The 12,604-nt window shown below is 33.1% G+C and overlaps 1 protein-coding gene across 1 annotated transcript in view; it reads right to left on the reverse strand.

Moving 5' to 3' along the window:
- Positions 1–2,701, reverse strand: part of LOC139888646 (NADH-cytochrome b5 reductase 1-like) — a 43,841-nt gene extending 41,140 nt beyond the window's left edge. The window contains exons 1-3 of the mRNA XM_071871641.1: positions 2,698–2,701; positions 2,430–2,587; positions 1,886–1,984 (exon numbers count right to left, since the gene is read on the reverse strand). Of these exons, the coding sequence (XP_071727742.1) occupies positions 1,886–1,984; positions 2,430–2,587; positions 2,698–2,701 (261 nt within the window). The remainder of the gene's footprint in view (positions 1–1,885; positions 1,985–2,429; positions 2,588–2,697) is intronic.
- Positions 2,702–12,604: the final 9,903 nt, after the last annotated feature.

The following is a 12,604-nucleotide window of genomic DNA, read 5'->3' on the forward strand; positions in this document are numbered from 1 at the left end:
AAGTTTAGAATTAACTAAACTATGTTTTAGTGATTACAAGTTTAAACCTTCGAATAAGATAGCTTTATATGTATGAATCGAATGATGTTATGAACATCATTACTACCTTAAGTTCCTTGGATGAACCTGTTGGAAAATAGAAAAATGGATCTAGCTTCAATGGATCCTTGGATGGCTCAAAGTTCTTGAAGCAAAATCATGACACGAAAACAAGTTCAAGTAAGATCATCACTTGAAATAAGATTGTTATAGTTATAGAAATTGAACCAAAGTTTGAATATGATTATTACCTTATATTAGAATGATAACCTACTGTAAGAAACAAAGATTTCTTGAGGTTGGATGATCACCTTACAAGATTGGAAGTGAGCTAGCAAACTTGAAAGTATTCTTGATTTTATGAAACTAGAACTTTTGGAATTTATGAAGAACACTTAGAACTTGAAGATAGAACTTGAGAGAGTTCAATTAGATGAATAAAATTGAAGAATGAAAGTGTTTGTAGGTGTTTTTGGTCGTTGGTGTATGGATTAGATATAAAGGATATGTAATTTTGTTTTCATGTAAATAAGTCATGAATGATTACTCATATTTTTGTAATCTTATGAGATATTTCATGCTAGTTGCCAAATGATGGTTCCCACATGTGTTAGGTGACTCACATGGGCTGCTAAGAGCTGATCATTGGAGTGTATATACCAATAGTACATACATCTAAAAGCTGTGTATTGTACGAGTACGAATACGGGTGCATACGAGTAGAATTGTTGATGAAACTGAACGAGAATGTAATTGTAAGCATTTTTGTTAAGTAGAAGTATTTTGATAAGTGTATTGAAGTCTTTCAAAAGTGTATAAATACATATTAAAACACTACATGTATATACATTTTAACTGAGTCGTTAAGTCATCGTTAGTCGTTACTTGTAAGTGTTGTTTTGAAACCTTTAGGTTAACGATCTTGTTAAATGTTGTTAACCCAATGTTTATAATATCAAAAGAGATTTTAAATTATTATATTATCATGATATTATGATGTACGAATATCTCTTAATATGATATATATACATTAAATGTCGTTACAACGATAAACGTTACATATATGTCTCGTTTCAAAATCATTAAGTTAGTAGTCTTGTTTTTACATATGTAGTTCATTGTTAATATAATTAATGATATGTTTACTTATCATAATATCATGTTAACTATATATATAACCATATATATGTCATCATATAGTTTTTTTTAACAAGTTTTAACGTTCGTGAATCACCGGTTAACTTGGGTGGTCAATTGTCTATATGAAACCGATTTCAATTAATCAAGTCTTAACAAGTTTGATTGCTTAACATGTTGGAAACATTTAATCATGTAAACATCAATCTCAATTAATATATATAAACATGGAAAAGTTCGGGTCACTACACATGAGGGTAATCATACAACATAATAAAATTTAAATAGATACTTAACAGAGGATTGATTTTAAGTCAAAAGCTAATTACCTTATTGACTTTCCCTATTCTTATTTTATTTCCTTCTCTTTGGGAAGTTTAAGCAACTCTAATCATGCTATCTCCATTGTTGAAGACTGACATCACTTGATATGAATAAGAATGCCTTTCTGGAGATTGATCGTGATTGAACAACACAGAAAGATTTAATGATACTAATCAAGGGCGTGTCTCGTATGTTTTATTTAAATTAAGATCCGTTCTTATTGATAAATTAGTTGCTGGAAACACAGGTACCAGATGAACTAATAGCGTTGACCCGCCATTGACTTGATTGGCATTGTTGAAATTCATTATTTGTGTTGGATTTTGAGGCTGTACTGGCTGTAAAACTGGTCCAGCTGGAAATGCTGTAGTTGTAAATTCATTACTGGAGATATCTGTTGGGAAGATGGCATTGATGGTTGCATAACAGCTTTACCTTTGTTATCTTCATTAATTTGTTTTTCTTCAGTTGATATAGCAGTAACCTAATCATAATTCACAAAATTATTAGTTACTGCAAGCTGTAATTGTTCATGTATAGTAATTGCATCCCAATGCAAACAGGCAACATACATCGATCTAATCTAACTGCATAAGCATTCATTTCGTTACAAACATGAGCAACTTATCTAAAAGCTGAATGATCAATAATAATGGCCTAAATAATTTATCAACTTCAGTCTAGGCAAAAACAAATAAAGTACACATCATATGAACTTGATACTTTTTGAAATACATGTACCAAGCGTTAATATAAATAAGCTAAGCATATAAGTGGCATACAAAATATTAATCAATCATATATACAGAAACAAATAAGCTAAGCATAATATACACTTGAATAGTTCCTAGGTAAGAAGTCCTTATCTTTAATGAGATTCTTCCTTTTCCCAGGTCAGAAGTATTCAACGATCATCCCATTTCAGCTACCTCTTGCTTAAATCCAGTGAGTTGAATACTTTCATAAAGATTAACAACACTTGACTCACGACCAATAAAATTCACGAAACCATCATCATGAGTTTCAAAATTACCTCCACATTGGCATATTGCAATTATCAAACCATCATAAAGAAACACTCTAACATCTGCAACCAAACAAAGATGTCAGCATATGCACAAAACAAATACAAAATCAAAAATGAATTAATGAGTATTCAAACTTTGCCCAAACATTATAGTTATGCCAAAGAAAAACCCATATAGTGTAAAAAAACTGAAGCAAATAAAACAGAGTAAAAGTATGAAAAATGGGTACTCTTTGCTCTCACTTTATTTCATTCTTTCATTACTTTCCTGAAACGCATTTCCTAATCTTCATTTCTTTTCATGAACCAAAATTAACCATGTTGGGATTTAACAAGTTTCAAAATGCTTAAAACATAATAAGAATCAAACTTAGCGGAAGCATGTAATTACCAATTTTAGACTTGTTAAACTTTAACCAATTAAAGTTAAATCCCAATTACGATCAAGTTGTGAGACATACTTACAAACTACAAGATAGATGAGAGATTATACCTTCTCCAAGCTATGTAGTTGGTGATGAAAAGATGAAGAATAGAGCTTCAAATGGATGAAACCTCAAGTAGTTATACCCCAAACTTATGCACCAACACCTAGCCTTTGGTTAGGATTTAATTACACTTGAATATAGACTTGCAAAATTGAATTTAGAACCTCCTATTGGCACCAAAAGGCCACGGCCTACAGCTCAAATATGAGCAAAATTCTGCAGTTTTTGATGTCTTTTTTTGCATGTATCACTTGAGAGAATAAGTGCAATACTTGGTAGAAGTGTTAGGCATGCTTATGAGGAGCTGTGTAGTATTAAAAGTAACAAAACAAGCATGTGAACCCTTCCTTGGAGTCCAAAATTCTGCCACATATTTGTTAAATAATAATACTTGTAAGTTTATAAAAGTTTATAAACTTATTATAAACTTATGTATTATTTTGTTACTTATATATTTTATAAAACCTTTTATAAAATATAACACAATATAATCATTTAAATCCATAAACAATTATATATAAATTATCCAAATAATTTATCTCAAGTGATAATATTTTAGAAACCCGATTTTCTAAAATCCAAGTGTCGCGTATTTGTTTAATGATCCAATCGTTAAGATCAAATACGTATAAGGTGTCGGTAAGTTTGTTATTGGGTATGACCCGACTTGGATCATAACATATTAGCCACATTAATTTAATATGTCTCTCGGGCATACGAAATACCTTCAATCTCCCACTTGCACGAGAAACATAAGAAATTAATGCAAGTGACGGATACCACCTAACGACCGTCCATCACCCCCAATATGTTATGACTTTGTGCCATTCAATAACATCATCCTTTTCGAGTTCCCATCTCGAATATGATTAGGTGAATCTTTTCATTATATCCTTTCATCCTAGATGTCATGTTAAATCCAAGAGATACAGAGTGATCACTCTCTTTTAGATTTAACTTTATCAGGCCTTGGACATCTGACTCTCAACGAATAAGAGGGACAAATTCCATCTTGACTACATACGTCCTAGATATATACTTTGTATCACACCTGAGCTCTTCCTTATGAACTACCATATTTTAGAATAGTGAAGGAAAGAATCAAGGCACAATACTTGGTAAATATCCGAATCCAATATGTATCTCAGGTCAGAGGATACAATGATATTCACCTTTACTCAAGATTACAAGTAATCAACCACAAAGGCTCTATTTAGTAAGTCTTGAGTGCGGTTCTTCCAATATTTGTATCCCACAAATATCTATGAACCTTGGTTGCAACCTTGCCCCACATTCATCCCGTGAATGTATACCAATCCAAGTTCATAATAGTCTAAACCTCACACTTGTTCCCACAAATGTAATCGACTACGGAATTTAGAATAATTACTTATTCATGGATAAAATATGCAAAATAGGAACATGACTCAAAATAAATTAATACCATAATTATATTTATGAGTTTGAACAATTTCGTTCCGTTACAATACTTAAAACAGATCATGACCAATCACTAGAATATCGAAGCCCTAATGCACAAACATGTCATGCATGTTTTGCTCCATGTAACAGCTTCGTGAGAGGATCCGCTATATTAAGATCTGTGTGAACTTTGCGAATACATATCTTTCCCTTTTCAACTTTATCCCTTATGTAGTTGAATCTCCGCTCAATGTGATGTGTCTTTTGGTGAGCACGAGGTTCCTTGATTTGAGCAATCGCACCCTCGTTGTCACAAAAGATCTCAAGAGGGTCCTGAATGGAAGGGACTACTCCTAAGTCGTCGATGAATTTCTTCATCCATGCAGCTTCCTGAGCTGCCAATGAGGCAGCAATGTACTCCGACTCTGTAGTGGATAATGCAACAACATCCTGTTTTAAACTCTTCCAAGAGACCGCACCTCCATTTAATGTGAAGACATAACCGGACTGTGATCGAGAATCATCTCGATCAGTTTGGAAACTCGCGTCCACGTAACCTTTTACAGCGAGTTCCTCCTCACCAGACCTATATATTAGAAACATATCATTAGTCCTCCTAAGGTATTTCAATATACTTTTGACAGCAATCCAATGACTGTTTCCTGGGTTATTCTGGTATCTACTTATCAAGCTTAGAGCGCATGACACATCCAGTCTCGTGCATATCATTGCATACATGATTGACCCAATAGCAGATGCATATGGGACTTTCTTCATTCTCTCCTGTTCATCTTTCGTGGTGGGGCACTGAGATGAACTGAGAAGTGTTCCCTTTTGAATAGGTACCAAACCTTTCTTAGAGTTCTCCATCTTGAACCTTTTCAAGATCTTTTCAATGTATGCACTTTGATTCAAACCTATCAGTTTCTTGGATCTATCCCTGTAGATCCCAATCCCCAAAACATATTGTGCTTCTCCAAGATCCTTAATGGAGAAGCATTTACTTAGCCAAGTTTTAACACCTTGCATTGCCGGAATATCATTTCCAAATAACAATATATCATCCACATATAGTACAAGGAACATGATAGTGCTCCCACTAGCTTTCTTGTATACACAAGCTTCATCACCATTTTTAATGAAGCCAAATTTCTTGGCCTCCTCATTAAAACGATGATTCCACATTCTAGATGCTTGTTTCAATCCGTAGATTGACTTCTTTAACTTACATACCTTTTTAGGATATTTCGAATCAACAAAACCCTCATGCTGAACCATATAGACATCTTCCTCAAGATGTCCGTTTAGGAAAGCGGTCTTGACATCCATCTGCCATATTTCATAATCATAATGAGCAGTAATGGCAAGTAATATCCTAATAGACTTTAGCATTGCCACAGGTGAAAAAGTTTCATCATAGTCAACCCCTTGAGTTTGAGTGAAACCTTTTGCTACAAGTCTAGCTTTATATGTATCCAAGTTTCCATGTATGTCGGTTTTCATTTTGAAAAACTATTTACAATCAACTAGCCTTGAGCCAGTAGGTTGTTCAACAAGTTCCCAAACTTGGTTGTCATACATGGATTGCATCTCAGCGTTCATGACTTCCTGCCATTTATCTTTATCAATCCTTGATAAAGCATCTTGGTAGTTTATTAGTTCATCCAAATCAACCACGTAGCAACCATCCATGAGAAACCCATATCTCTCAGGAAGATTACTGATCCTACCAGATTGATGTCGTAGCGTGGGGTTACGAAATATACTATATTTTTAATACGGAATGCTACAAAATTTAACAAGTTTTAATTAAATATTTACAAAATGGATATACCAAAACCTTGCTACAACACAATAGGCAGTGTACCTAGTCGCGGAGTAGTATAGTTTTTAGTAAGTCCGGTTCGTTCCACAGGGAGACGGGCTTATGAAACACTTATTTTTATATAATTATATTTGTACAAAATATATATAATTATATATAATAATATATAAAAGGAGAGTTTACCGTTTAATGACCGGTTTGTCGATTTTATATTTTAAGCGAAGTGTATAGTAAATGACGATATTTAAATAACAATATAAAATAAATAACAATAATTAAAATGACAATAAATAAAAGTACGAGGAAATATGAAATAAAATATATTATGCTTATTTAAACTTCCGTAACCATGATGGTTGACGTGTTGATTTTAGTTTTATGCCCATGGGTTAATTGTCCTTTGTCCTGGATTATTTAATATGTCTGTCTAGTTTTTGTCCATAACAGTCCATCGGTCATAAATTTAAAGTGCCAGTGTCCTCGTCAATTTATTCTTATACCCGAAGTCAAATATTCCAACTAATTGGGGATTTAAACTATAACAAGATTTTAATACTTTGTTTAATAATTACACCAGGATGTCAACTGAGTGTAACCCAAGGTTTTAATATTTTGTTATCAATTATACCAAGTGTCCTTTGTACATAATTTCACCCCTGTTTTAATTATTCTAGTGGCTATTAATCCATTCCCGTGTCCGGTTAAATGAACGATTATTCGTACATATAAATACCCCGCCCATCGTGTCCGATCGAGTGTATATGGTAATTTATAGGGACGCCCAATTGTAAATCTTTATATTAACATTAACAAACTATCATTTAGTTAAACAAATATAAAGCCCATTAATAGCTTATAGTCTAATTTCCACAAGTGTCGTTCTTTTGTCCAAACCCCAATTATGGTACAAAGTCCAATTACCCAATTTTAGTAATTAGCCCAACATCATGATTACTTCGGCTCAAATAAGCATAATAATAACTTAGTTACGAGACATTAATTTAAAAAGGAGAACATAACTTACATTGAGTATTTATCGCGTAGTGTTACACGGACAAAATTTCGACTTCAAAAACCCGTAAAATAACCTTTACATAACCCGAACTAATCTAATATAACACTAATCTATACTATATATATATTTATTTATTTATTATCTTATGGAGTATTATTATTATTATGTTGGTGTGTGTAAAAACGAACGAAAACTGGCAAATTTATAGACCAGGCCTGATTCTGATCCTCATGCGACTCGCATGGGAAATAGCCTTCTGGCCATGCGAGTCGCATGGCCACCCTGGACAGCTCACATTGATTTGTCTCATAGCTTGCCGACATAATATTAAATATAAATAAAATATAAATAATTTTAATAATTATTTATATATTATATTATATTTATATGCATAGTAGACTAGATATTTTTTGGTCCGTTGCGTCGCACGTTTCTTCTTGGCTCGGGTCCCGGTTCCGGATTTTCGGACGTCTTCGCGTATTATTTTATATCGTGTACTTTGCGTTCCGCAACTTGTACTCTTGTCATTTTTAGACGTTCTTCATCAATAATTTGAACCACTTTAATTGTATCTTGTACATTTGAGCATTTTGGACCTTTTCGTCTTCAATTCTTCGTTTTCGCCTTTTGTCTTCGCACTTATTAAATATAAACGAATATTACTTGAATATGGAACAATTACAACTAAAATACTGTCTTTCTTGGGGGATAATGCTATGAAATATATGTTCCTTTTTAGCCTTATCAATATCCCCACACTTGAACGTTGCTTGTCCTCAAGCAATACAGTCTTGAAATAATATAATACATCACACGAATCACTTCTTTATTCTTCACACTTTGTACATCAGTGATTTTGATAGAGCGGTATAAACAATGATAGTAATGATAGAACCATGGTTAAAGGTGGGTGTGTCATCCACAGTTGCCTTGGGTTTAGGTCAACGACACTTACAATCAAATAGCCGATTTACTTTCGGTTTTCAAAGCAAAGTGCACATTTGAAAGGTGGTTTACAGTCCCACATGACTATAAAAATGTAGATCCTTAAGGAAATTGGATCTTTATGAAAACATTTGATCTTTTAAAAATTCAAGCTAGATTTTACCCTAGACAAGTTTTCTGATTTGATCCATCATTGGTGTTGCAAAATATATTTGTGGATCAATATTTTGGCTTAAAACTTTTAGGTTCGTGTAATCCACTGCTATCCCGGTATCGGAAGCACACATCCAGTTTACTTGTTCCGTATATTACCTTTAGGTAAACTAGCGTCCGGTTGTAAAGGAAAGTGATGAACAAGAAACTGTTAACGCAATGTCTAATGACATGCATTTGTTCATGGTCTAATTAACGTGTCGGATGCTAGAACTATCCTTGGTAGGAGCAATAGTAAAGATCATCCTTTGATTTTTCGGTCTGGCACAAGGTCCTGTCTTCGACCATGCTATGCAACCTCCGTTCTTACGGTTGACACCCGATTTGGTTCAGGTGACCTAATGAATTCCAGGTGAATTCCTAGGATTTTACGTTCAATGGTAATGAACGCATTGAACATGGGTTTTTAGAAAACAAATCGGTTTGTAATTTTTATCAAAATATTTTCTCGTTCAAGCTCGAGTTTAGATATTATCGAATTCCATGAGTTTGAATTCTCAATCTTTAAGGTCAATCTCAAGGATTGAGTAATATCAGGCTTAAAAGCTGATTTTTGATCTTTAAAGGAGATTATCCTTTCTGGGGATCTGATTCATTAGTCTTATCAAGCTAATTTGCACGGTGCCCCCCCATTGTACGAGATAAATCCTTCTCATGGTTAGGATAAATCTGACCACTTGGTGACCCTGTTTGATGCTGAGGTCCGTGGATTTCCAGCTGATTTTAGAGATGACTTTTCTAGATTTTTCGTCAACCTACAGCTGGTCTGGACGACAACTTCATGACCTAAATCAAGAAGCGCGTGTCTTTTTCGGAAGACTTTACTTCCTTTTAATGATGGAATTGGTTCATCGTGTAGATCCATCTATTCTTTTTTTTCATCGGGTAAAACAGTTAATTTAGTCCAAAACAAAAACTCCTGCAATAACTTTACAGAAACATGTGATAGATAGTTTTTAATTGAATAACTTGGTACATTCTCCCCACACTTAGTTTCTTTCTTTGCCTTTTTATTCTCATTTATTCCATTTTAAATGAATTCAAGCGTTTTTGGTTGTTTCTCAATTTATGTCCTTTTCGAGGTAACGATAATTTCGGTATTATCACCTAGTTTTCATCGTTCATAAATATGTATAAACATGATTTTGACTTCATTTAGTTGAAATTTTTTTCAAATTTTCCCAAAATTTGGCAAATAAACCAAGTATAAACCCGAGAGAATTTATAACCCTTCCCCACACTTAAGATCATGCAATGCCCTCATTTGCATGAAATCAGACTATAATTATAAATTCATGAGGGTGATTAGTGTAGAAAAGTGATTAAGATTACCTAGTTTGTACTTACAAAGCTCGTCGAATGATAGATGGCGCGCCTCACCGTTCATTCCTTCTTGTTTTATCACACATGTTTTTCTTCAAAAATGGTTGCTTTTCTGAACTGTTTGCTAATTTTTGAAAATGCGTATTTTACCCTAAGTTATCATGCATGTTTATTAACGAGTTATGCACTAACCCGAACCCCTAATTTAACGTTAAGTGGGGTTAGACTTCCCTACACTTTAGCTGACGATATGTGAAGTCGGTGGAATAAGTTCCACGAATTAAAATAGTGAGCCAGTTATTTATATCTCGGGTGGTGTATAATATATCAATGGGTTTAAAGTTTAGACTCACCCGAACGTCACTACTTAATTCTTTTTTAAGTGTAGCTTTTAGTAAATGGATATGTCTCTTTTCTGTTTCTTGGTCAAATGGATCGATATACACCGACATACATTCTATAGGGCGGACAATTCCTAATATTTTCTTCCTTTTATTCTCGGGATCAAAGTTTTCACCTCTATTACCCAATTGGGTGAAATCCGAAGTGTCATTATCTATTACAGCTCGTAGTTCATCTTGGGTAGATAACTCGTCTATTGAGAATATTGGGTTGGAAGGTTGTGGAATGGTGAATTTCGGTTTGGCCTCGGGGGTAAAATTTTCAACGTTATCGTTTTCCCAAGAGTACCAATTTGTCACCCTTACTTTATCTTTATTGGTTGATGGATTGATGCTTTCGTCAGTAGAGGCTAATGTGTTGATATATTGTGAAATTGGTAAGACTGAATAAAAAGTATCATCGGGATAGTTGGTGATTTCGGAGCTCTCGAATTCATCAAAATTCGATGATATGAGATTTTCTTGCACACGACTCCTCAGATCAACAGGTGTGTAGTCTGATAGAGTTTCAGCTTGCCGGTTTACAAACTCGCTCATTTGTTCATTTTGAGCATCGAGTTCTTCGAGTTTGATTTTCATATGATCTAAAGAATTTTCGGACACGTAATTTTCCTCGTCTTCTGGTTGTTGAGTTTCGATAAATTCTTGAGAATAATCCCAGTTTGAATTGCGTTCTTCGTAATCGCTCCATTCAGGTTCTGTGGGTACGTAATTTTCCATAGGAACATAATAGTAACATTCCCATGTTGAGTGATAATCTCCACAGATTTCACAACCAGTTATTGTTTCGTCGTTCGCGATCCAAGATTGACTGACCGAATTGTCATCAACACTCATTTGAGAGTATTGATTTAATTGATTTCGGAGTTCAAAAAGAGTTTCCAAGGCTTTGTTTTCAAATTTTTCCATTTTATTGCGATGGCCAAATTTTAGCTACAATGTGGTGCATTCACGAATTATCCTATTAGTTATAAAAAATAGAAAAACTTATCTAAGTTGTCCAATTAATAGACTTTTCTGATTTTTGCCCACATTTCGAATAGCCAAAAGATGCAGCAGGTAGCCAGGACCCTTTAAATCGGAAGCCCACAACTAGCCACTAACAAATCCAACTATTACTACGAACCAGAAAAATGTCAACGTCCATTAATTTAACCACTTAAATAATTTTTCTTTCCGTTTGAGAATTAGATAAGAAGTAGAGAAAATTTCTAAGTCCTAGAAAACTAAAGCGCCGAGAAATAAGAAAGAAATAGATTGCGCGTCGAAAAGTGTTGAAAAAATAAAAAGGTAGAAAAATAGGCGTCGAAAAATAAAAATAAGAAAATAAAACGTCGGAACTTAAAAGTCTAAAAACTAAATCTAAAAAGTTGTGCCTAAAGGTATTAAGGCTTAGAAGCAATTCTATAGGAAATCCGCAATTACTTAAAGGCACTAAAATCTATTTAAAACTAAAGCGAAAAACGGCGTCGCAAAATTCTAAAGCACCTAAATCTTAGTCTAAGGAATAAGCACTTAAGGGATTTTACGGCAATGCCTAAAAATTCTAGAAATAAAAATGAAACTACGGCAAAAACTAGACTTAAAACTAAGCACGAATGATAAAAATACAAAAATTACGCTAAAAATAAATAAAAGATACAAAATATAAAAGTTAATAAAAAGTTTATAAAAATTATAAGTTTTATAAAAATATTATTTTTATATTTTATATTATAAAAGTATTAAGTTTATAAATTTAAAACTAATTAAAAGTAAATATAAATTAAATTATCTAAAAATAATAATAATAATAATAAAAACTAGGGTTATAATAATAATAATAAAATAAAACGTAATAAATGCGTTTTTAGGTTAAGTGAGTGGGCCTGTCAGAACCCCTCATGCGACTCGCATGGGTCTAAGAGAAAAGGTCATGGGACTCGCATGACCTGCTGGTTCAGTTTAAGAAGGGTTAAAAAATGACAGGTCAGTTCGTATTATTTATTATTTATTATTTATTTTTATTTTGTTTTATATTTAAAGTAAAATATATATAAAATAAATAAAAACTTATATTTTTATAAAACTAAAAATAGAAATATTTTATATTTTCATAAATAAAAAATCTTAAAAATATATAAAAGCAATTATTTTTTTTTCGGTTTTTAAATTTTTAAATTTTTTTTTTTTATAGATTTTATATTGTTTTTCTAAAAATGTAAATAAATATTTCGCCGACTCCCCGGCAGCGGCGCCAAAAACTTGATGTCGTAGCGTGGGGTTACGAAATATACTATATTTTTAATACGGAATGCTACAAAATTTAACAAGTTTTAATTAAATATTTACAAAATGGATATACCAAAACCTTGCTACAACACAATAGGCAGTGTACCTAGTCGCGGAGTAGTATAGTTTTTAGTAAGTCCGGTTCGTTCCACAGGGAGACGGGCTTATGAAACA

Source organism: Rutidosis leptorrhynchoides, chromosome 2 (genome assembly GCF_046630445.1).
Source record: "Rutidosis leptorrhynchoides isolate AG116_Rl617_1_P2 chromosome 2, CSIRO_AGI_Rlap_v1, whole genome shotgun sequence".
NCBI lineage: Eukaryota > Viridiplantae > Streptophyta > Magnoliopsida > Asterales > Asteraceae > Rutidosis > Rutidosis leptorrhynchoides.